Source organism: Paramisgurnus dabryanus, chromosome 11 (assembly GCF_030506205.2).
Source record: "Paramisgurnus dabryanus chromosome 11, PD_genome_1.1, whole genome shotgun sequence".
Lineage (NCBI taxonomy): Eukaryota > Metazoa > Chordata > Actinopteri > Cypriniformes > Cobitidae > Paramisgurnus > Paramisgurnus dabryanus.
In genome coordinates this window covers 24,182,152-24,206,413 of record NC_133347.1, presented here as the reverse complement: position 1 = coordinate 24,206,413, position 24,262 = coordinate 24,182,152, and the positions used below count along the sequence as shown (strand labels likewise).

At 35.0% G+C, this 24,262-nt stretch overlaps 2 protein-coding genes across 4 annotated transcripts; one reads left to right on the top strand and one right to left on the bottom strand.

Moving 5' to 3' along the window:
• Positions 1 to 7,923: 7,923 nt before the first annotated feature.
• Positions 7,924 to 20,032, bottom strand: LOC135729714 (uncharacterized). 3 transcript variants are annotated; one of them, XM_073816258.1, is made up of 3 exons: positions 19,903 to 20,032; positions 10,436 to 10,504; positions 7,924 to 10,007 (listed from the first exon to the last, which is right to left on the bottom strand). In XM_073816258.1, the coding sequence occupies exons 2-3, from the start codon at positions 10,488 to 10,490 to the stop codon at positions 8,332 to 8,334; spliced, it is 1,731 nt and encodes a 576-aa protein (XP_073672359.1). In that variant the 5' UTR covers positions 10,491 to 10,504; positions 19,903 to 20,032; the 3' UTR covers positions 7,924 to 8,331. The 3 variants fall into 3 exon arrangements, with proteins under 3 accessions (XP_073672359.1, XP_073672360.1, XP_073672361.1); XM_073816259.1 differs by lacking the exon at positions 19,903 to 20,032 and adding an exon at positions 10,704 to 10,833; XM_073816260.1 differs by lacking the exon at positions 10,436 to 10,504 and having other exon boundaries at positions 19,903 to 19,968.
• Positions 14,735 to 19,944, top strand: LOC135730175 (uncharacterized). Its single transcript, XM_073816263.1, has 2 exons — positions 14,735 to 14,973; positions 15,277 to 19,944. The coding sequence occupies exons 1-2, from the start codon at positions 14,919 to 14,921 to the stop codon at positions 16,611 to 16,613; spliced, it is 1,392 nt and encodes a 463-aa protein (XP_073672364.1). The 5' UTR covers positions 14,735 to 14,918; the 3' UTR covers positions 16,614 to 19,944.
• Positions 20,033 to 24,262: the final 4,230 nt, after the last annotated feature.

The following is a 24,262-nucleotide window of genomic DNA, read 5'->3' as shown; positions in this document are numbered from 1 at the left end:
TGTAATATATCCCATAATATATTGGCAATATATGGAGTATAATGTTGATACATATATTCTATATGTCTGTAATATATTGGCAATATATATGGAGGAATATGTTGATACATATATTCTATATGTATGTAATATATTGCAATATATTTTGGCAATATATGGAGTAATATGTTGATACATATATTCTATATGTATGTTATATATCCCATAATATATTGGCAATATATGGAGTAATATGTTGATGCGTATATTCTTTATGTATGTAATATATTGGCAATATATGGAGTAATATGTTGATACATATATTCTAAATGTATGTTATATATCCCATAATATATTGGCAATATATGGAGTAATATGTTGATACATATATTCTATATGTATGTAATATTTTGCAGTATATATTGGCAATATATGGAGTAATATGTTGATACATATATTCTATATGTATGTAATATATTGCAATATATTTTGGCAATATATGGAGTAATATGTTAATACATATATTCTATATGTAGGTAATATATTGCAGTATATATTGGCAATATATGGAGTAATATGTTGATGCGTATATTCTTTATGTATGTAATATATTGGCAATATATGGAGTAATATGTTGATACATATATTCTAAATGTATGTTATATATCCCGTAATATATTGGCAATATATGGAGTAAAATGTTGATACATATATTCTATATGTATGTAATATATTGCAGTATATATTGGCAATATATGGAGTAATATGTTGATACATATATTCTATATGTATGTAATATATTGCAGTATATATTGGCAATATATGGAGTAATATGTTGATACATATATTCTTTATGTATGTAATTTAATGCAGTATATTGAAAAATATAAATAATTGCTGCTTTTAATATACTGCACATGAATATAACATATGTGTTTATATATCTCAAAATATATTCAATATTATATTTAGATTTATCCACCATATTGTATTCTGATTGATATGCAAAAAATGTGTTAACAATATATGTACAGATATAGTGTCACATGTATGTTTACTATATGGTAGAATATATTTTAAATATAACATATTAACACAGACTAATGGATAATATATCAAAAGCCACCTTTATTTTCTTTTAATCAGGCACAAATCCTAAAACCAATTTGAGGTAGAGAGCTAAACAGGCCTATTACAGTAAATGTGAATTATTACCCATAAAAGACTGTAATTTACAATTGGTGGCTAATATTCCAGTGAAACTATTTGTGCCATATTTGGGGATTGTTATTTCAAAAGATCAAAATTCCAGATGTAATGTAAATTTTGACCCCATTCTCAAGAAGACTAAAGCAAAGTTAAGTCACTGGCTATTGAGAGATTTATCCCTAAAAGGTAGAGTCCTCTTAAGTAAAGCTGAAGGACTGTCTAGATTAGTTTATGCTGCCACTTCACTTAATGTTTCAAAGGAGATATGTAAAGCAATTGATACTGCTTTGTTTAATTTTCTTTGGAGAAACAAGAAACGTTATATTGGGAAATCTATAATAATGAACGCTTATGAATCAGGTTGATTTTTCTTTTTTGATTTTTCTACCGTACATAATGTTTTTAAAATAAATTGGATTAGACATTTCTTCTTAAACCCTGATTCTTTATGGAATTTTATACCAAACTTTGTTTTCTCAGAAGTAGGTGGCCTTAGATTTCTCTTAGCTTGCAATTATAAGATTTAAAAGATAACTCTGAAATTATCTTGCTTCCATAAACAAATGTTACTGGCCTGGTCCCTCTTATACAAACATAATTTTTCACCCCATAGGTATTAAATCTGGAACAATTACAATATTTTATTCAAAAATAAAACTTTGTTCTATGAGAAATGGTTCTCAGCAGGTATACTGCAAGTAAATCAGTTATTCAATCAAGAGGGTATGTTGTTAACTTACTCTGAATTTCTTGCTACTCATAGATCTCCAGTGACACTGAAGGAATATTCTATTGTAATGGACGCAATTCCTACAGGAGTACTAAAGTTATTTAAAGCTAATTCTCAAAAAAGCAATGTGCCCCCTCCCTTTTTTGATGTTTTTGACACTTCAATAGGACAACTTTTCTTTAAGCCTGATATTGTTAATGTCAATAGAACTACTCGTTCTTTGCTGCAGCAAGATATTGTCACCATTCCAAATTGTGTATTTTACTGGAATAGATTGGTGGAAGGTCTAGAATGGAAGGCCATTTGGAATTTACCAAACAAATTTCTATTAGTGAATAAAGTAAAGGAAATTACATTCAAAATATTACACAGATACTATCCAAAATTAAATTCAAAAAAGATATTGATCTAAACTGTTCTTTTTGTAATACAGTAGAAGAAACTTTATTTCATTTCTTTTGGCACTGCTCTTATGTAAGAAACTTATGGAAAGATTTATCTAGATTTATAATTGAACATATCGACCCCACCTTTTCTCCATACTTAGAAAATGTTTTATTTGGTATTATGAAGATTCCCTCCAATAAAAGGAAAGAGCATTTTATAATTAATTTTATTTTAATTTATGCAAAGTTTTATATTCATAAATGTAAATACCGTAAAGATAAACCTTTATTTTTGGTTCTTGAAAAATAAATTAAAATGTATATAAAGACAATTTTTTTCAAGTAATAAGAAAGCAATTAAAACGTATGCAATATGTGAATCTTTTAATATTTTTGTGTAATTCCTCATTTACCTCCCCCTGGCTTTATGTATGTTTACTGTTCATTGTACTGTTGTGTTTTTTTGTTTGTCTGCCTTGATCTTATGTAAAATTATTTTATTAATACAAATAAAAAAACAAGCCTATTACAACCACAAGAGGTTTTGCACAAGTGACATATAACAAAATATACAAAATATTAAGTAAAGCAATTTAAATTACCAATGTCTATTTATTTCAAACTTTCAGCAGTGCCGTTATACAGTTAAAAAAAACCAATATATGTATTAACAAAATGCACAGATAATAATAAATAAATAAATAATAAACAAACTTTCAAGGAGCTTTGGGAACGTGGAAAAGCAAAGAAATAAATGGCCAAAAGAACAGGCCAATCAAAACTGGAAAGCACCATCTCTGAAAACTATGTACTAAAGCTTGAAGTTTCCCTGCGTTGAAAGCATGCCGACGATCAGTCTCCTTCTCGAGTTTTACTGGTGGTTAGCAAACAACTTTCAGGTGCATTACCGCCATCTACCGATTAGGAGTGTGGGTTAGGAGGACCATAGGTCAGGACCTATCAGCCTCCTGGTTGCTAGTGTCTCTTACGTGTCCTGTCCTCTCCTCGCGCCTGAATCTCAGCTTACTACTCAAGCATTATGCTCCATTCTGGTTGAAGCAGTCGGTGCTGAGTAGAGTACTGACAAACGTGACATTCATGCATATGCTATGGTTGTTTATTTGGAAAGTATAAATTGTTAAATCACATACATACATACATACATAGGCCCTTTAATCTATCTATTGAAGGATCTGATTGATGTGTGTTTAATTTTGACTCTTAGGGCCCTATCTTGCACCCAGCGCAATTGACTTTGTCAGTGACGCATGTATCATTCGTATTTTGCGCCGGCGCACAGCGGGGTTTTTCCCTCCACAGATGCACGTCAGCAAACTAGGGAATTAACTTGCGCTCCCTGGGCGGTTCAGCGCAAAAAGGAGGCGTGTTGCGGCGCAAACCATCTCTTATGCTATTTTGCAGTTTCAAAAAACAATTGCGCTACTAACCAAAAAAAACTAGTCTAAACTCAGTGGCGCGTTGCGCGTGGTTCATTATGCTATTTTAAGGGCGCATGCTTGACCATAATGTATAGCGTGTAGCGTTTTTATTTATTCTCATGCAAATAACGATTAAAATATTTTCATAACTTTGTTGTGTGGCTGTATTACGTTTATGTTATGTAAATAATAGTTAAAATGTTTTCATAAGAAACCTTAATGTATATGAACTTGATTTGTAAGAGTACTTTGGGGTTGGACCTTGCTTGCGTTTCTTGGGTCCGATTTCAAAGCCCCCAAACCCTTTCAGCGGTGAGGGTGGACGCAGCGATGTCCTCTGCTGGCGTCAAGTCCTGAGGCAGATCCACCTCCCGTTACACGGCGTGCCCGATTTATGCTGGCAAGCGTGGGATTCCCCCGTACAAGGACGTCGGTCTACTCGGCTGTGAACCGCTCCTGGCTTGCGCCTGGTAAATCCGTCATAATAATAGCAACCCGCCATGGAACTTGCGCCCTTGCGTTTAAAGGGAATGTTGGCTAGCGTTCTGATTGGTTTATTTGACGTTACGCCCAAACCACACCTATGAATAATGAACCTACTTCAGACCAACCCCTTATTGATTTGCGCCCGGCGCAAGAGTTATTTCTCACGCCGGGAAAATAGCAACAGCGCCCAAGATCCGCCCACAAACTCACTTGCGCGTTGCGCTTCGCACTTGCGTTTCAGATCGTTAAAATAGAGCCCATAGTGTTTCCTCCTAGGTAATTGTTTGCTAATTGAGTCTAAGCTGTGCTGACTTGAGTGAACAGTATTGAATGCTAGTGCTTTCCATATGACCACATGGTGTAAGCACTGAGAAATGTAGGGATTTGTGTGTAGAGTTTTGAAGAAACAGTTCACCAAATCTGACTCATGTGTTAAAGCAGGGGAGTAGTGTTAATAGTTCAGCAAAATGATTGTGCTTCTTGAAAAATGCCGTTATGGCTTTGAAATTTTGAAAATAGCTCAAAAGCCTGGTTATAGTGTTTTAGCAATCAAGAAAAACTGCAACATGTTTGGAATAACAAGTTTGGAAATAATGACAGCAGAGAAATATTTTCTACATTATACAATGATAGCAATGATTAATAACTTACTTTAATAAGAATATTTGTACAATAATATTTTAAGAAACCCGTCATTTTATGACTGCTATAAATAATCTCAGTCATCGTTACTGCTAACTGTTTATGAAAGTTAGTGTCCTAGAGTTAAATATTAGTAAACTAAATATTCATTTTATATCTGAAAATACAGAACCGTATAACACATACATCTGTTGATTTTCTCAGCAACAATGCAATTCTACAGACTTGACGAGGTTTTCCTGAGATTTTTCCTCTAATGTTTCAGACCTGACAGGGTGACGATGCAAACTCATCATCTCACTTGTCTGCTTTCCCTTTCCCTGCTTTGAACAAAACATGTTTATCTAAAGAAGCAAAAAAGAGTCAAAATAAAATTATCATTTAGAAACTTACTTTAGTCTGGTCAAGTTTTCATAAGCTAACTCACTCGCGTGGCGTCACCTTTTGAATGCGGTTGTGCGCGGATGAACGCAAAGACATGCGCGGACATGTATACGTGTGTGCATGAGTCAATGCGACTGCTTCGTCGCTTTTACAAGCGTAAATTGGGTAACTGCATATAGATCCGTTTTTGCCGTGATTATCTTTGTGAAGGAATACCCTAGTTAACTGCTAAAAATGTTAACTTGAGATTTACACCGGGACACAAAAGATTTACACTGGGGCATGTTAAAGAGTCTTGAAGATTCTTATAGAGTCAGGAGATCGTGTTCATGACCGGCAGATCATTCAGATGAAACACTCTAAAAATTGTTATTTTTTAATCCAAAATGCTGGGTTGAGTCTGCTGGATTGTTTTGTTGGGTTATTCTTTCACATTTTAAACACTTTTGGGTAGTTTCAGTTTTCTAGCTGTTGGGTTAAACCTGATGGGTTATGCTGGGTTGTTTGAAGAGGCTCATGTGTTTTGCGCCCTTAGATGTTTGAATGTGCTCAGCAACGGTCCTCAACAAAGGACAGAGCCACTGGAACAACCTGATCTCACAAATTTCCGTGAAATAGTCATGCATTATTTTGCTCAGTTTTGCGTGGCATTGTCACACATACAGTATTGCAGAACATTTAATGATGAAAGGGCAATAATAATGAAATCCATCTCTACTACATTCATTTCAGGAAGAAGTTAAAAAATCATATATTGTGATTTCTGGATTTTTTTAGATGATGTCTCTCACAGTGGACATGCACCAACGATGACAATTTCAGACCCCTTCATGATTTCTAAGTGGGAGAACTTGCAAAATTGTGAAAAAAAGAAAAAAAAAGTTATTTTTCTATAGACAATTGTTAATAGTTTTATTGTATAGTTAAATGTATAGTTTATTATCCATTTTTTTATGTGTCATAAAAAATACATTTAAAACAAATCTTAAAAAATAAAGCTTGAGCATTTGATTTGAACTCTGCCACTTCTGGCCTCAGACTGTCAAGCTGGTGCTGTCAGTCTCAGACTGTCATGACGTATGGTTCTGCGCTTCTGCAGTTGGTCCTATCTCGAAATACGTGACAATGCCACGTATAACATTTTGCAAGACAGCAATGTGTTAACTTATACAGACTAAGACGACGGGTGTTATTTAGAAAAATTTCGAACTCAGATCACCATTTACACAAATTGACTTGAATAGTCATCCTAAGATGTGTGAGATATTAATAATATTTTTTTGATGTTTCAAAATCCCCATCACAGGGTTGATTACGTTAACCCATGACCATTTCTGTGAGCCTTTAACAAAGTGAGTCAAAACCGGTACTGAGTCAGACCTCTGCCACCCCACTTCGGCTTTTGTCACACACACGCAGTGTTCCCATTTTTTCCCAAATTTAGTGACAAACAAGTGGCTTTCTTGGCATTCGATATGGAAATACAGACGGCGAGCACAAGCTAACTTTCCCGCGTCTACTTTACTCTGTCAGTGAGCAGCAGGGACAAGCAGCACATTAAATTCACAGTTGGTACGGCAGGTAACTCGACGATAAGTGAGTAAAAATTTCCAAGAACCAGTGTCTTATGCGATTGTTGCTTGGTCTTCTCTTTTAAAGCAACACTATGTAGTTTCCATGTAAAAATGACTTACAGCTCCCCCATGTGGTTGAAAAGCGCAACAGTGCCTGTTATCAGACACTTTTCTGCAGGCAGGGGGAGGGGCGGAGCTGTGTGCTCTACCCTCCACCGCCACTTTCAGAGTGTGCTTGTAGCAGCTAGGAGGCTGCTCAGGTTGCAGCAACAGTACAATTTATCCAGTTAAAAGTTTTTCTATAACTGAAATAATTTTAGAGACATTATTTAAAGGTATAAAAACTATATAGTGTTGCCTTAAAATGAAACAATCATTGAAGTGTTTGGACATGAACTTGAAAACATAATTGTATGTTTGTCTCTAAAACAGAGGCTGCATGGAAGTGATGGTTAACAAGTAAACAAACATGGAATTTATATGTGTTATTGGGTGGTATTTAGATACTATTTTATATTAATTTCATAATATTTTTGGGTTGTCTCCTGTGATTTCAAATGTATATTGACCAACTAACGTATCAGAGATCTTTTGTTTTTTGCAGAGATTAGATGTGATTTTTTTGGTCCTTTCCAATCTTCCTCCTAGAGTCTGCAAAGTTGGTCGAAAGGTCTTCCGTCCATCCATTGATAAGGCTAGCAAGGCCTTCATACAACTTCACCCAGTAAGTATAACATTTATAATTCCTATTTAAAATGCATTGGGAATGTCTTAAATATCTGCTACATTTTAGTACTGCTGCACTTTATTCTTTGTAGTCAGATCATCATTTTTGTCACATCCTATTTGTTGACCGTCAACTGCCAACTGTAAAAATGTAATATTAGAGTTTGTAGTTATTTTGCAGTCAAATGAACCTTTATTTGGTGTTTACACAGGTCTTGATTTAAAGATAACCCAGTAAGAATAACCCAGAATATGAATCCCATTAATGATTAAAATGACTACATGTTGAGTTGCCAATTGGGTTGTTTTTAACCCAACCATTTTTAGAGTGTAGGTCTAGTGCTCATATAGTGGAAAAGGGCTTAAACACTTTTACAATTGTTTTATTGAAGAAATCTTCTAAATTTCACAAAGTATATTGCATAACAAAAAGCTATTGCAATGTCAGTTTTTGGCCTTTCCAACTGTTTGTTTATCAAAGGCAGTAATTATGCAACGTGTACGTACTGTTTTACAGTAAACAAATGGAGAAGGTGGACAACCAATTACAGTAAATCTTACAATTTTATGGTATAGATTTAGTGTTTAAGAGTACATGAGTGTAGGATAGACCAAAACAACTGTAAATTTTATAATATGAAATGTTCTTTAAATACATTTACAGCAAGCTAAATTATACACAGCAAATTCATATACAACATTTTACTGTTATTTAAGTGTACAGTATTTGACTTGCAAGACCACTGTAAGTCACTAGACTTTTTGGACAACATTTTTTACAGCATTTCTCCATAGTGAATTTTCATATGAACTTCAAGATTTTCTTTCTGTGTAAAACTCTTTCCACACTGTGGACAAATATGTAGACGCTCTCCAGAGTGAATCCTCATGTGACGGTCAAGATCTTTGTTGCGTTTGAAACTCTTTTCACACTGAAGACATGCGTATGGACGCTCTCCAGTGTGAACTCTCATGTGAATCTCAAGCCCTGCTTTGCGTTTGAAACTCTTTCCACACTGAGAACATGAGTATGGACGCTCTACAGTGTGAATTATCATGTGGTCCTTCAGTATTGAATGCTGTGTGAAACTCTTTCCACACTCAAGACATGTGTATGGACGCTCTCCAGTGTGAATTCTCATGTGTGTCTGAAGCACCGATTTCTGTCTAAAACTCTTTCCACACTGAAGACATGTGTGTGGACACTCTCCAGTGTGAATTCTCATGTGGGTGTGAAGACTTGATTTCTGTTTGAAACTCTTTCCACACTGATCACAGGCGTATGGATGCTCCCCAGTGTGAATTCTCATATGACTTTCCAATGTTGATTTGTGTTTAAAACTTTTTTTACAGTGAAGACAGGTATGGCATGGACGCTCTCTGGTGTGAATTCTCTCGTGCACCTTAAGCTCTGATTTCTTTGTGAAACTCATGTCACACTGAAGACATGCGAACAAACGGTCTTTAGTGTGAATTCGCATGTGCACATAAAGAGTTGATTTCTGTGTGAAACCTCTTCCACATTTAAGACATGTGTATGGACGCTCTCCAGTGTGAATTCTCATGTGCTTATCAAGATTTGGTTTCTGTGTGAAACCTCTTCCACATTGAAGACATGAGTATGGACGCTCTCCAGTGTGAATTCTCATGTGGCTGTCAAGACTTGATTTCAGTACGAACCTCTTTCCACATTGAAGACATGAGTATGGACGCTCTTCAGTGTGAACGCTCATGTGGCTGTCAAGTGTCGATTTCTGTTTAAAAGTCTTTTCACAATGAGGACATGTGTATGAATGCTCTTCACTGTGAATTAACATGTGATTCTCAAGACCTTTTTTGCGTTTGTAACTCTTTTCACACTCAAGACATGAGTATGGATGCTCTCCTTTGTGAACTTTCATGTGTATATCAAGATTTGGTTTCTGTGTGAAACCCTTTCCACATTGAGGACATGAGTATGGATGCCCTCCATTGTGAAGCTTCATGTGCACATCAAGATGTGATTTGTGTGTGAAACTCCGGTCACACTTAAGACATGAATATGGACGCTCTCCAGAGTGAACTCTCATGTGAACCTTAAGCTGTGATTTCTGTTTGAAACTCTTTCCACACTGATCACATGTGTATGGACGTTCTCCAGTGTGAATTCTCATGTGCATATCAAGATTTGGTTTCTGTGTGAAACACTTTCCGCATTGAAGACATTTGTATGGGCGCTCTCCAGTTCGAATTTTCACATGTTCCTCAGAATGTCTTTTAAGTGTAAAACTGTTCTCACAGTGAGATGAGGATTTGCCCCCTTCTGTACTTTGCTTTCTTTTTAGAGAGAAAGTATTTTCCATCTGCAAGTTTCTCAATGTTTCTCTCAGTATGAAATGATGAGGTGTCTGATAGTAGTGTTTCTCCTCAACTTCATCCAGTTCATCAGTTTCAACTTTCAGGTCCAATAAGTCTAAAATTAAACAAAAGAGAATTTTTCTGTCATTTTCATGTAAAAAAAAAATCATAAACCTTCAGGAAAATGCTATACCTATATGGGGCGGTTTACCAGACAGGGTTTAGATTAACCCAGGACAAAGCCTTTGTTAGAATATTTAAGTAGTTTTTGCAAACAAACCTTACTAAAAACAATACTGGTGTGCATCTTGAGACAAAACAATAGCACTGATTTATGTTAAGATATGTCAGTAAAAGGTGTTTTTAAATTAAGGCAGCCCGAACATGTATTTTAGTCCGGGGCTATGGTAAGCCCTGTTTGTGAAACTGCTCCTATAAGTTAGATATGCTTTTCTCCTATGATTCAAATCTCATGAAGCGGCTAAAATTTAACCTTGATGTTCCCCACCAATTATAAATGCATAAACACAAATAGACACTAACCTTTATATTCCTCTGTGTCGATTTGTTTAATTCGGCATAGGTCTGGATCACTCATGTCTTCAGTCTTCTCTATAAACAAAACATAAATTAATACATTTTCACATTAACAACTTTAAGCAAATGTATAAAAAAAAAAAAATGATTTTAGTTTGTGAATATACAGAACAAATAATTATGAGGTCAACAATATCATTTAAAAATAATAATAATTTACGATGAGAGAGAGAATATAGAAAAATAAATAATTCAGCTTTATCATGCCTATTACCTCGACTCTTCCAACAATCAATGTCAGTGTTGGAAACTGTTTTCAGTGAAGACCAGGAGTCTTATATTGTTTTCAGCAGTAGTCTTTATTGTAGATAGCGAAGTCTTTAAATCAGAGCGTACTCTAACTGATGCTGGAACTACATTGCATTTGTACACATTTTAAGGGGCGGTCCTATAACATGGAAACAAAGCACTTAACTTTAAACAAAACATTGAAAGGAAGTAGCACAGCCACTCCTAATCCTGGAATTCCACTAATCCATAATCTCATTAACATAAATGTCCCATCCAGACCACTTCATTATCATAGAAATGGACTCTTGGCTGAATCATAAGCAAATGGCCACAAACTCCCAGCATTGCATGGGCCATCAAGAGCCATTACATTCTGCTTTGTTTATCCTTAATGGCCCAATCCAAATGTGTCTCTCTTAGCATTTATTATAAAGATAGGGGAGAAAAGAAAATCAGATGATGTTAAATTGACTCTTATTTTATCCTTTCCTACAACAGTCACTGCTAAAAGCATGTAAGTGTATTTTCAAGCTCTGTGCATTCAACATAATTGACTTCATGAGATTAACAGTAGTCTTTTATTAATTGTTTGCTTTTATTAATTGGCTTCTGTCACTTTTTGTAAACTACAGTATTTTAGGCGAATTCAAAAAATGGTCAATGTAAGAACACTGGGTATCATCTGAATCCAGAATCACACACAAAATCCAAATAAATCAGTTTTATGATTTTAAGCGTTTTCCAAATTTATAAGCAAAAAATTACAAGTCTGTCATATCTCCAGATAAAGAGAGCACTGTTTAAAACTGCTTAGGTAACCTTAGATTTTGATGCTCACCATATTACACAGTGTTTAATATACAGAGTTTATGAAAATATTGTGTTTTATGAGTAAATTCACAACATCATTCTAAAATGGTGACCAAGAAAATTGGGTGTCATTTAACCCAACTAATTCTACATAAGGAAAATTTCATGTGGTAAAAAAATGAGCCTTTTAGGCAGACAAAATGATTTTAGAAGTGGAACACGAGAAACAGGCAAAGCATAGGTCTAGTGCTCACAGTGAAAAAAGTGGAAAAATGTGTATTTGTCTTAAAAAAAATATGTTAATGTTGTATAGTTACAGACAACACATTTAATGTGGTTTAAGATTTCTTTCTGTGTTATAAGTAAGGAATAATTGACGACGGGCCATTGAATTATAAGAAAATAATGCACACCCAAGGTGCAATTCGCGTTGTTCCGTTACACCGAGGGTTTGCATTATTTTCAAATAATTCAAAGGACCGGAGTCAATTATTCCTCTTATACCACGGTTACCACAAACATTGCTCTGGTGCCTATTTTAAAGACATTTAACAAGTTAGGTGTGCGGTTATCAGAAATGAATGCATACCCACGGAACATTTCTCAGCCAATCAGAATACAGCATTCAACAGGCCCGTGGTATAACTAGTTTTAACAAACATGGCTGACTAAAACAAAGGGCACTGATGTATTTTAAGATATGTCAGTGCAAGTTGTTTTTATTTTGGACAGCTCTTACATTTATTTTAGTCTAGGAGTAGTCCAATCCCTGTCCGGGGAACCGCCCCATAAATAGTATAACACTAATGTGTAAAAAATGAACACATCTTTCTTAAAGAGAGACTCCCAGAACAGAAAAAGTTGATACTTATTGTGTGTGATATGATGTTATAAATCTAAAACAAATAAGCACTACCAAATCAGTAAGAAGTTGTTAATACATTTTAACCTGTTACCCTGCTTTTGAAAAAAAAGAAATGTCATAGCCAAACTCAAAAATAGTTTATGAATGCTTTGCACTAAAAGTATAAGTTTGGTTGCATTTGAAGCACTTGGAAATATATTTTGTAAAGTCAAAATGTATTGATTCCTGATGACAAAAAGTGTGTGTTATTTTTTATTTAAATGTTTTTTCTTAAACATGACATGATAATTTATTTAGAGAAAACAACAAAATGCTAGCATTTGTTTATTCACCTCTTCTAAGCCATTCAGTGTATTGTCTCTGTTTTTTGTGGCTCTGCGCCATTCAAGTTTCAGCATCCTGGCACACATTGACCTCTAAAGCCAGGTTATGGCCCTCTAATTATTATTCTTTTGTCTTTATTAAAAAACAAATACTGAAATGAGTTTCTATTCAATGTTTTAATCCCCATTTTCTGTGGTCAAATGTCTCACTTCACCTTCTTTGACTTTGTGTCAAAAACATTTCAATGAGCTTTACCATTTAAAGTTATTCCTAAAGCCTAAACTGTAACATTTGCTGAAGTTATGCAGCTGTTTGCCAGTAACTTACTGTAGATTTAATGTTATTTACTGGCAAAAAAAATTCAAAAATGAACATTAAACATTAAACAAGTCTTTGTCTTTACAGAATAAAACTATAAAATAACTCATTTAAAAATAACTCATTTCATTTGCAAAATAAAATAAAGTTCAAATACTAAAGCTTGAGTCTTAGACTCAATTTATGCTTCATATTTTAAATTAGATTGTGAATTGGCATCTGGATTATGATTTTTCTACCCGGTCAATAACAGTTACGTTTGTATTCATTCTAATTTGCCATGTATTATTGACTATTCTAATTTACTATAAAGTACTATGATATGTTATTACCACAAATCTTTGATCAGGGTTCATTCAGAAGTTCTAACTCTAAAGTTGTTATGCAGTTGCATTTATATGTGGGCTATCAGGATGGAAGTCATAATTATCTCTGCTATAATTGAGTTGTTATATAGTTTTATGATTTAATTATATTTGGCTATGGAGCTAGTTTGAACCCCTGGTTATAGTTTAAGTTTTGTATTAAGTTGTATATAAGTGATTGCAGGGGGCTACATGAGTACTTTTTAACAAGAGCACATAAGCATGGAGCGGTATTTTTAAATTGCTTTTGCCATTAACCTCTGGTTATTGTATGGTCAGATTAATTATTTAACCTTAACTAAGTTGTTATGTAATCGAACTATATGTTGGCTGTCAAAGTAAGATTTAAAAAAGCGAGGTTTATTGTTGGCGCGTTTCTATTTTGAGGCAACTAAAATAGACTACGTTGTTGACCAACAAAAACCTGCTCTAAAGTCTAAAGTCAATGGCGCAATATGATTTTTGTTATTTAAAGAGCGCATTAGTATTATACGCCTATAAGCAGGAGGACAACGCGGGTTTGCTTATCACGTACATGAATGCGCAGCAGCACAAAAATGCTTTTAAATATGAAAGATTAAAGGATTGAATGTAAAAGATTATTATTGAGTCTCTTGGACATAAATGAGGACCAATTATGAGACGTTAGAAGGCGTAAAGAGCTGCTTCATATGTAGCCTGGTAAGTAACTAAATGCTTTGCTTTAAACAAATGCATCCGTTTAAAACTCTTTGCTTAAAAAACCGCTCTCCTATCTCCTATCTTTATATTAAATGTTAAAAGATATACATTTGGATTGGGTCATTAAGGATATAGAAAGCAGAATGTAATGGCTCTTGATGGCCCATCCAATGCTGTGAGTTTGTGTCCATTTGCTTATGAATCAGCCAAGAGTCCATTTCTATGATAATGAAGTGGTCTGGATGGGACACTTATGTTAATGAGATTATGGATTGGTGAAATTCCAGGATTAGGAGTGGCTGTGCTACTCCCTTTCAATGTTTTGTTTAAAGTTAAGTGCTTTGTTTCCATGTTATAGGACCGCCCATTAAAATGTGTACAAATGCAATGTAGTTCCAGCATCAGTTAGACTTGATGACTGCAGCACCAGTAGGAGTACGCTCGGATTTAAAGACTTCGCTATCTACAATAAGTAAGACTACTGCTGAAGACAATACAAGACTCCTGGTCTTCACTGGAAACAGTTTCCAACACTGACATTGATTGTTGGAAGAGTCGAGGTAATAGACTTGATAAAGCTGAATTTTTATTTTTCTATATTCTTCCTCTCAATGGAAATTGCATTTCTCTCAAATTGAATTATCTTTAATAATATTATATACAATTTAATTACATTTTCCTTTATTCAATGTAAATAATATTGGATCTACACACTATTGTTGACATCATAATTATTTGTTCTGTATATTGGAGCAGTTAGTATTTTAACAAATTATTAAAGTTGTTAAGGTAAAATTTATTAATTTATGTTTTGATTAAAGAGAAGACTGAAGACATGAGTGATCCAGACCTATGCCGAATTAAACAAATCGACACAGAGGAATATAAAGGTCAGTGTCTATTTATGTTTATGCATTTATAATTGGCGAGGAACATCAAGGTAAAATTTCAGCCGGTGTATCAGATTTGAATCATAGTAAAAAGCATATCTAACTTATAGAGGTATATCATTTTCCTGAGGGTTTATGATATTAATAATAACAACAATAATAATAATAATAAACTTTATTTTCTATAGCGCCTTTAAAGTGTACATCTCAAAGCGCTGTACAAAAACAATTAAAACAATACAGATACATTAACATGAGAATGACAAAAAAAAATCAACACCAAATTCTTTTGTTTCATTTTAGACTTAATGGACCTGAAAGTTGAAAGTGATGAACTGGATGAAGTTGAGGAGAAACACTACTATCAGACACCTCATCATTTCATACTGAGAGAAACATTGAGAAACTTGCAGATGGAAAATACTTTCTCTCTAAAAAGAAAGCAAAGTACAGAAGGGGGCAAATCCTCATCTCACTGTGAGAACAGTTTTACACTTAAAAGACATTCTGTGGAAAACGTGAAAATTCACATTGGAGAGCGCCCATACACATGTCTGCAGTGTGGGTGGAGTTTTATCCAGAAATCACATCTTGATATGCACATGACAGTTCACACTGGAGAGCATCCATATGCATGTCCTTATTGTAAAAAGGATTTCAAACAGAAATCAACACTTGAAAAACATGTGAGAACTCACACTGGAGAGCGTCCATATACATGTCTTCAGTGTGACAGGAGTTTCGCACAGAAATCATATCTTGACAGCCACATGAGAACTCACACTGGAGAGCGTCCATATACATGTCTTCAGTGTGGAAAGAGTTTCACAGAGAAAAAAAGTCTTAAAATGCACATGAGAATTCACACTGGAGAGCGTCCATATTCATGTCTTGAGTGTGGAAAGAGTTTCATCCAGAAATCAGGGCTTAATCTGCACATGAGAGTTCACACTGGAGAGCATCCATTTGCATGTCCTCATTGTAAAAAGGGTTTCAAGCAGAAATCGGCACTTAAAAAACATGTGAGCGTTCATACTGGAGAGCATCCATACATATGTCTTCAGTGTGGGGGGAGTTTTACAAACAAAACAACTTTTGATATACACATGAGAATTCACACTGGAGAGCGTCCATTCCAATGTCTACAGTGTGTGAGGAGTTTCATACAGAAATCACAGCTTATTGTGCACATGAGAGTTCACTCTGGAGAGCGTCCATACGCATGTCTTCAGTGTGAAAAGTCTTTCAAACAGAAATCGGCACTTGATGGTCATAAGAGAATTCACTCTGAAGAGCGTCCATACTCATGTCTTCAGTGTGAAAAGAGTTTCAAACAGAAATCGGCACTTGAAAGTCATAAGAGAATTCACTCTGGAGAGCGTCCATACTCATGTCTTCAGTGTGGAAAGAGTTTCAAACGCAAAGAAAGTCTTGACAGCCACATGAGATGTCACACTGGAGAGCGTCCATACGCATGTCTTCAGTGTGGAAAGAGTTTCAAACGCAAAGAAAGTCTTGACAGCCACATGAGATGTCACACTGGAGAGCGTCCATACTCATGTCTTCAGTGTGGCGAGAGTTTCAGATGGAGTCCTAGTCTTAGGATTCACATGAGAATTCACACTGGAGAGCATCCATAAACATTGTCCTTAGTATGAAAAGGATTTTTAAACAGAAAGGAAATCTTAAGCACCACATGAAAATTCACTAATGAACGAGTGATACTGTAAAAAATGCTTGTTGAAATTATAGTAACATCAAATACTGCAAATAAACAGTAAAACACTGTATTAATATATCTAGTGCAGTGTTTCTCTACTCCAGTCCTCGGGCCCCCTCCCAGAATGTTTTAGATGTCTTCTTATATAAAACACCTGATATTAATTAGGGAGACATTTCAAATATTCTGGGAGGGGGGCCAGAGGCAAGGACCGGAGTTGAGAAACACTGCACTAGTTGTTACCTTGTTGTAAATGCATTTACTGTACATTTCAAACTGTAATATGAACAGCAATTTTATGGTCTTTCCTCTAGTAATGTACTGTGAGACATTAAATATTTACCATTACACTGTAAAATGTATTGTTGTCCACGTTTATTTACTTTTAAACAGTATGAACAAGGTGATGTTTTAAAGGTCAGAGGAAAACAAGTGATCAGCTAAAGGAAACACCAATTGCCATAATGCTTAAAATCTAAACTAGCTGTTTCAATAAAAAATCTAAGCATCACACATATGAAATAAAGGCAAACTGGTTTGTAACAAGTTATCATCATCAGCATCATTTTTATTTATTTGAGCATCTAAGTTACATAAAAATCAACATAATAACAAATTTCAATACAATACAAGTAAGGAGAAAAAAAGGAAGAAAGAAAAAAAAATAGAAATGATGCTCAAAATGAGTAGGTAGAAGCTTAAACTTACTAACACCTAAACCCCTTTTATACCATTGAGCCATAATTACATTTGTTATAATCAATAAGACAGTCGTCACATATGCTATCCTGATCCAGTGTCTGTACAATCAACAACATTTACTCACAACCCTTCTGCTAAGACACAAAAAGAAAACTCTTCAATAAATACAAAAAAGGGAAAAAAAACATTGCCTGTAACAATTAGTGAGTTTAACTTATTGGGTAGTTTCCCAGACAGGGTTTGGATTAATCTAGGTTATATTCCTTAGAACTTAACCTTAGTTATATTCATACATAGTAGTTTTGTGTGTAAACTTACTCTTTCTTTTTAAAGTTGATGTTAAATACAAAGAATATTAATTTGAAATGAGTAATAGTTATAGTTTTAAAAACTTAAAAAATATAAATGCAGTATTCTCAAATATCTTGACTGAAATTTACCAAAAATACTAGGGATGCACCGATCCGATATTCTGGATCGTATCGGGGCCGATCCGGCCTTTTTTGCTGGATCGGATATCGGACTTACAGGACCGATCAAATTCCGATACTGCACGTTACCCATGGTTGTCACTGACCCATGATTACCTGGAAACATCTCCTATTATGGAAGAGCACAACATCATGCTCGCAACATTTGTGTCTTGGATCAGTTTTTCTTGTTTCTCTGCCATATGAGGCAGGGGCTTCTTTCCGCAGATTTAGCTGTAAGGTTTAAAGGTCCCGTTTTTCCTGATCCCATTTTTTTAACTTTAGTTAGTGTGTAATGTTTCTGTTAGAGCATAAATAATACCTGTAAAATGATAAAGCTCAAAATTCAATGCCAAGCGATATATTTTCTTTAACAGAATTCCCCTTTCAAAGCCTACAGTTAGCAATGCTGACATAGCGGGCACGCGCGTCGAATTTCTGGGTCGAAGAATCTGTTTCAGCCCACGCAGTACTTTTAAATGTGTGTCATGCAATATCCACTTTTCGCCTCAAGGTTGTAGTATGTTTTTACTAAATACGACAATAAATAGGTCAAGTCCGACCACCGGAAGCGTTTGATATTTTTAACTTTCAACTCGGAGGTGTTTTTGATTCACAGCAACTGTTTAAACATTTGTGTCAGTTTCAACCGGACGGTGTGCTTCCACTAAGCTCTGGTCTCTAATGAAAGGTAGATGGACCCAAATAAATATCTTTTATCTTGGTCCTGAAACATTGTAGTCTGAGTCTATGGTGGAGAAGGTATTTAAATAAACCGCGGAAATTTGGTAGTCACGTATCTATTAATAGACTACAGTGAACGCTCTGTCAGAACGTCCACTGCAGGAATCGTTCTAAAAACAATGGTTACCATGGGTCTGATGCACATTCCAACTAAAGTTTGATGCCCATTCCAACTAAAACAGTAAATGTTTATAATTTATTTTGAAAGTACTAACAAAATTCTACCTTCTGTTAAAATTTCATGCAAATATCTGATAAAATGAGAAAGTTACAAGCAAAATCTTGTGAATAAGCAGCATTTCGGTCACACACATTCCATAGACATCCATATATAACTTTTTCCCCTGATTTCTAATATTAAAAATATCATAACTTTCTCAATACTCAACAGATTTTTACAATCCTTGTTTCTTTGCAAATGGGAATGTCTGCTCTGTCTAGTCATGTGATAAATTTAGAGTTTTGGGGTTTTTGAAAATTTTGTCATCATACCTACTACAGTGAATGGACGGTTTGGACTACAGCCCTCTACTTCCCAGTTGAATGAAATCCAAAGAAGATGTTTTTTTACTAACCTCCGGCCAGAGGAATAAGTCAGTCGCCAGCTAAGCTCAAATGGCTGTTGAATCACAGCACACTAAACAAACTACACAATCAGAACTGGTACGTATTTCTGAAGTAGGGACTTCATAGAACAAGGAAGACATCAGCACTGTTAGGACAGTGAAAACAGCTCTATAGAGATAAGTAATTATGTGAAAAATACTGTGTTTTTTACACACAAAACTTGAACACACGCTATATTGCACGTCATAAACACAATCATAGTTTAAAAAAAACAGGAAAAACGGGACCTTTAATCTGTCAAAGGAAACAGTCAGTCAGTCTGATATGCATAACATGGGCTACCGTCCAAACATGCATCTTCTCACTTCACAAGAGGTGGAAAGTTTGGACTCTCATTCTCACGGCACCCATTTGCTGCAGAGGATCCAATTGTAAGTGATGTAATGCTGAATTTCTCCAAACAACCCGTGTACAACTTCGCGACCGTCAGCGTTTGCAACAGATGTGAAAACAACAAAATACGGACCGTGGATATTAAGTCATAACCCGCCATTGTTTACAAATACGACACTGAGCTCAGTGGCCGCGCGCCACAGGTAACTTCCGCTTTTTCTCCGAGTTTACTGGTATTTTGATACTAATGTGTGAATGATGTCTTACTGGTAAAAAGATGGAACAGCACATTTTGTTTTACTGGTAAATTCATGGTAATAAAACAACAAGTACCTCCTTAGACAGCCTCACGTCCGCCTTCCGCCATGCTTGTTTTCCCTCCGCACGTGAACTTGGGCGCACACAAACTACGTCATCGTCTTCTTCTTCTAGGGTTTAATGGCGGTTGGCAAACCAACTTAAAAGATGCATTCCCATAGATATGTATATAAAGGCTAGATGGCTCAAGGCGGAGTCAGCTGTGTCGTCACTTGGCGGCCATCTTAGGTCAGTGCTGCCATAGTGCTGCTCCCTGCTGCTGTGGATGGAAGGTGAGTGACATACGCCAACTAAAATGCTCGTAACTTGCTGAATTCTTGACGGATTTACAAACGGTTTGGTTTTTTACAAACGTTATTAACGTGGCTATAATTCTGGATGCTTTAACATGTTTCATGAATTTTTATTTATTTTTAGTATACGTATTCAGTGTCATAGGTACATCTTTGACGTTTATAACAAACCAATCCGTTTGAAAATCGGTAAAAAATTAAGCAAGTGTCATAGGTACATCTTTGACGTTTATAACAAACCAATCCGTTTGAAAATTATGGTCATTTAAAAGTACCTGCATCATTAAAACTCAATGCTACGAGTGAGCGAGCGCCCTGTCCTAAGATGGCCGCCAAAATGCGGACGTTCCACTCAATTGGCCATCAGCGCGGACGAGCCATCTAGCCTTTATATACATATCTATGTGCATTCCCGCCACCTACTGAAAAGGAGCGTGAAGCGCATATTTGAAATGAAGATTTAAACTTAACCTACTCTGTCAAAAAAAAAAAAAAAAAACATTATATTTAAGAGTTTACACAGAAGTTAATTTTACATCCTATAAATTAATCCTCTTTCCTTTAAAAATATAATTAACTTGTGGTATATTTTTGATTGCTTAGTACTTTTCCCTAGGAGAACCTGAAGTGTCATCTCATTTATCTCAATATTTCTTAAAGCTTGTCTTAGCTTGGATCGCTCTCTTTCATAAGGTTCACATTCTATAAGCACATAGAATAGTCCTACAGTTTCAGCTAACCCACATTTTTCACAATTTCCATTGTCATGTTTAACAATTCTTTGAAGACATTTATTTAATAAACAGTGTCCTAGATGCATTCTTGTGACTAAAACGTCCTCTTTCCTATTTCCGAATCTTCTTCTCACTGAACCAACTTCTAATTGAATGCAGTAAAAATGTCTACCTTTTATTTCTTCATTCCTTCTGCCAAATTTCCTGTATTTGTTTTCTCTATTATCACTTTAATTTCTGTCTTACTTAATGCTACTTCAATATCATTTTGTGGATGATTTAATGCCTGCTTGGCAAAATTGCCAGCTTCTTCATTTCCTTCCACCCCCATATGCGATGGAATCCATACAAAATTGACCAATAATCCATACTGTCTTGATCTGTAAAGACTCTGCATTACTTCATAAATCATGTCTTGCCTTGCTGTGAATACAGAAATATGATCTGAGGTTCTTTTTGATACTTTGATATCATATAGATATACTGCCGTTTTCCCGAATTCTGGATCTTTTGAACCATCAGAATTTGTACTGCACTATAATACGTTTGATCTATGTATTTCTGTATATCTAGACTATTTAAGCCATCATTCTGCATTTCTTTAATGAATTGAGTGTCTGTTAAAGGCATTGGGAAAAGCCAAGGAGGGATTGCTGAACTATTTACAGTGGGTGCAACATTTAATTCACTTAACCCCATTTTCCGAGCCTCCTCACTGGTCGTCCATCCAAAACTTGATATCTTTTTAAGTCCATGTTCCCAACATTCCTGCAACACCGTTTTAATTGGATGACGATCCAAATGTCCCTTAATACTTTTCCAATATCTAATTTTTAACTTAAGTCTACAAATTTTTGAGGGATATCCCCATCTCTACTTGCACTGCCAGTATTGGAGAGGATCTAAAAGCTCCACAACAAATTCGCAAAGCTTGCAACTGAATTGCCTCTAGCTTTACAAGTTGGGCTTTAGATGCAGTGCAATATACCATCCTGCCGTAATCTATTGCTGATCTTATTGTGGCACAATAAACTGTCTTAAGGGACTGACGACATGCTCCCCAATCAACTCCTGCTAAGCACCTCATGACATTTAAAGCTTTTTTGCATTTGTCCACAAGCTTCTGGATATGTATTATACAATTCAGTTTAACATCTATCCATACACCTATAAAACGCACAACTGCTGTTTGCTTCACTTCTTGTCCATACAATTTAATGCTAATGGTAGGGTTACTTTTCTTTTTTGCGAAACAAATTACCTGAGTTTTGTCTACTGAAAACCGAAAACCCCATTCATTTGCCCAATCTTCTACTAGTTTAACAGCATTCTGCAAACATCTTTCCACATATTTAACATTACGCCCTCTTTTCCACAGCGCACCATCATCTGCATATAAAGATCTTCTCATTTAATTAAAAAGTCCCTCTTTCCAAATCATGTCATATGCCTTTTCGACATCCAAAAATACCCCAACTAATGCTTCCTTATTTATGTGCTTTTCTTATTTCAGATTCTAAACAAAGAACTGAGTCCGTTGTATTACGTTCTTTCCTAAATCCACTTCGGTAAGGTGAGAAGATATTATCCCTTTCAATGACATATACCAATCTAATCATAACCATACGCTCCATTAGTTTGCACAAATTTGACGTTAAAGATATAGGTCTATAGTTACTTGGTTGTGAATGATCCTTCCCTGGTTTTGGAATTGGCACAATGACTCCATGCTTCCAATCTTTTGGTAATTTTTATTAAAAAGCCTTGGTTCTAATGCTGTCTCTGATAAATGTTTAACCATCTCATAACAAATGTTATCTCTACCTGGAGAAGTTTGCTTAACCCCTACTAGCGCTTTTTTCAATTCATACAAAGTAAATTCTGAATCCAACGTATTTCCCGAAGGTCCTTTGAACTACGTCATCAACTAGACTTATCGTTATTATTGTGAGGCGACAGTTTAAAGATCTTTATACCCAATAATTATTTGTAACCCCTTGTATTGTCAACATTAGTGAAAAGTATTATTTATTTTTACCATTAGTTATTTATTTTTCCATCTTTAATTCATTTTATTTATTTATTTTCATTAATTATATTATTTAATTCATTTTCTTGTATTTTCATATTTGAACTGTAAATGTTTATGGTGCAATGTGTCTGCCTTTGACAATTGTAGTTTATTTTTTTCTATTGCAGGCCTGTTTTGTATGTACATTTGAAATACCAATAAAAAAATTAAAAAACAAAAAAATTGTGCAGCAAGTTTTTCTTCGTGAGAATTCGCCCATCCCTATTGTCCAAGAATATAAATATCTCCGCATTTACATAGACAACAAATTAGATTTTAGATCACATGTAAAGCAAACCTGTAAAAAAAATCTAATTTAGCTTAGCAAATTTCTGATTTATTCGAAATTCTATTTCTATTAAAGCGGCCAAAACATTCATGCATTCAATGATTCTATCCCATTTTACCTACACTGTAAAATACTTTGCTGCCTTACATTTTTTTGTTGAATCAACTCGGATTTACAAGTCATTTCAACTTACCATTATTTATCTTGACTAGAGATGAGTTGTTATAACTACAGGTGAGTTGTTATAACTTATAAATTTAAGTTGACTTTTCTCAACTATATTTTATAAGTTGTGACAACTAATTTCTGTTGATATGACTTGTAAATCTGAACTGATTTAACAAAACCAAAGTTTTTTTTACAGTGTACTGTTAAACGAGCTGGTCCCAGTCAAACTCTACTACCCTGAAACGACTACAATCTTTATATAAACAAACAGAAACCAAAACACTTTCACCATTGCGCCAGTTAATCAAAATACAATATTTTAAGTTGGGAAAATCTAATAAAGTTTGTAAATTGCTGCCAGGTCTACAAAATTTTACATGACATGGCCCCGCCACCCATTCGTGATTTTATTAATCTTAGAACAACTAAACACAGAATTACTAGAGGAATGTCAGTAGGTGACTGTATTATTCCACACAGAAAATGTGCTTTTAGTCAGTATGCCTTTTCTGTTAGGGCTTCTCAGGAGTGGAACACCATTCCGTCAATAATTAGAGATATAAACATAGCCTCTTTCGATCACATCTAAAACGTTGGCTTAAACAGACCTGTCAACACTAAAAGTTCTGCTGTTGCTCGTTTTTGTTACAGTCGTGAATGTTTTGTTTGATGTAAACTGCAATTACTGTATTAAGACCTTGCAAATGATGTTACAACTTCTTTTTTAGACTCATTTAACAAATGTTTTTATTATTTTTTTATTTTAACTTGTTACACTAACAGTGCAAACATTTTTAAAAATGTACTTGCAATCAGGACT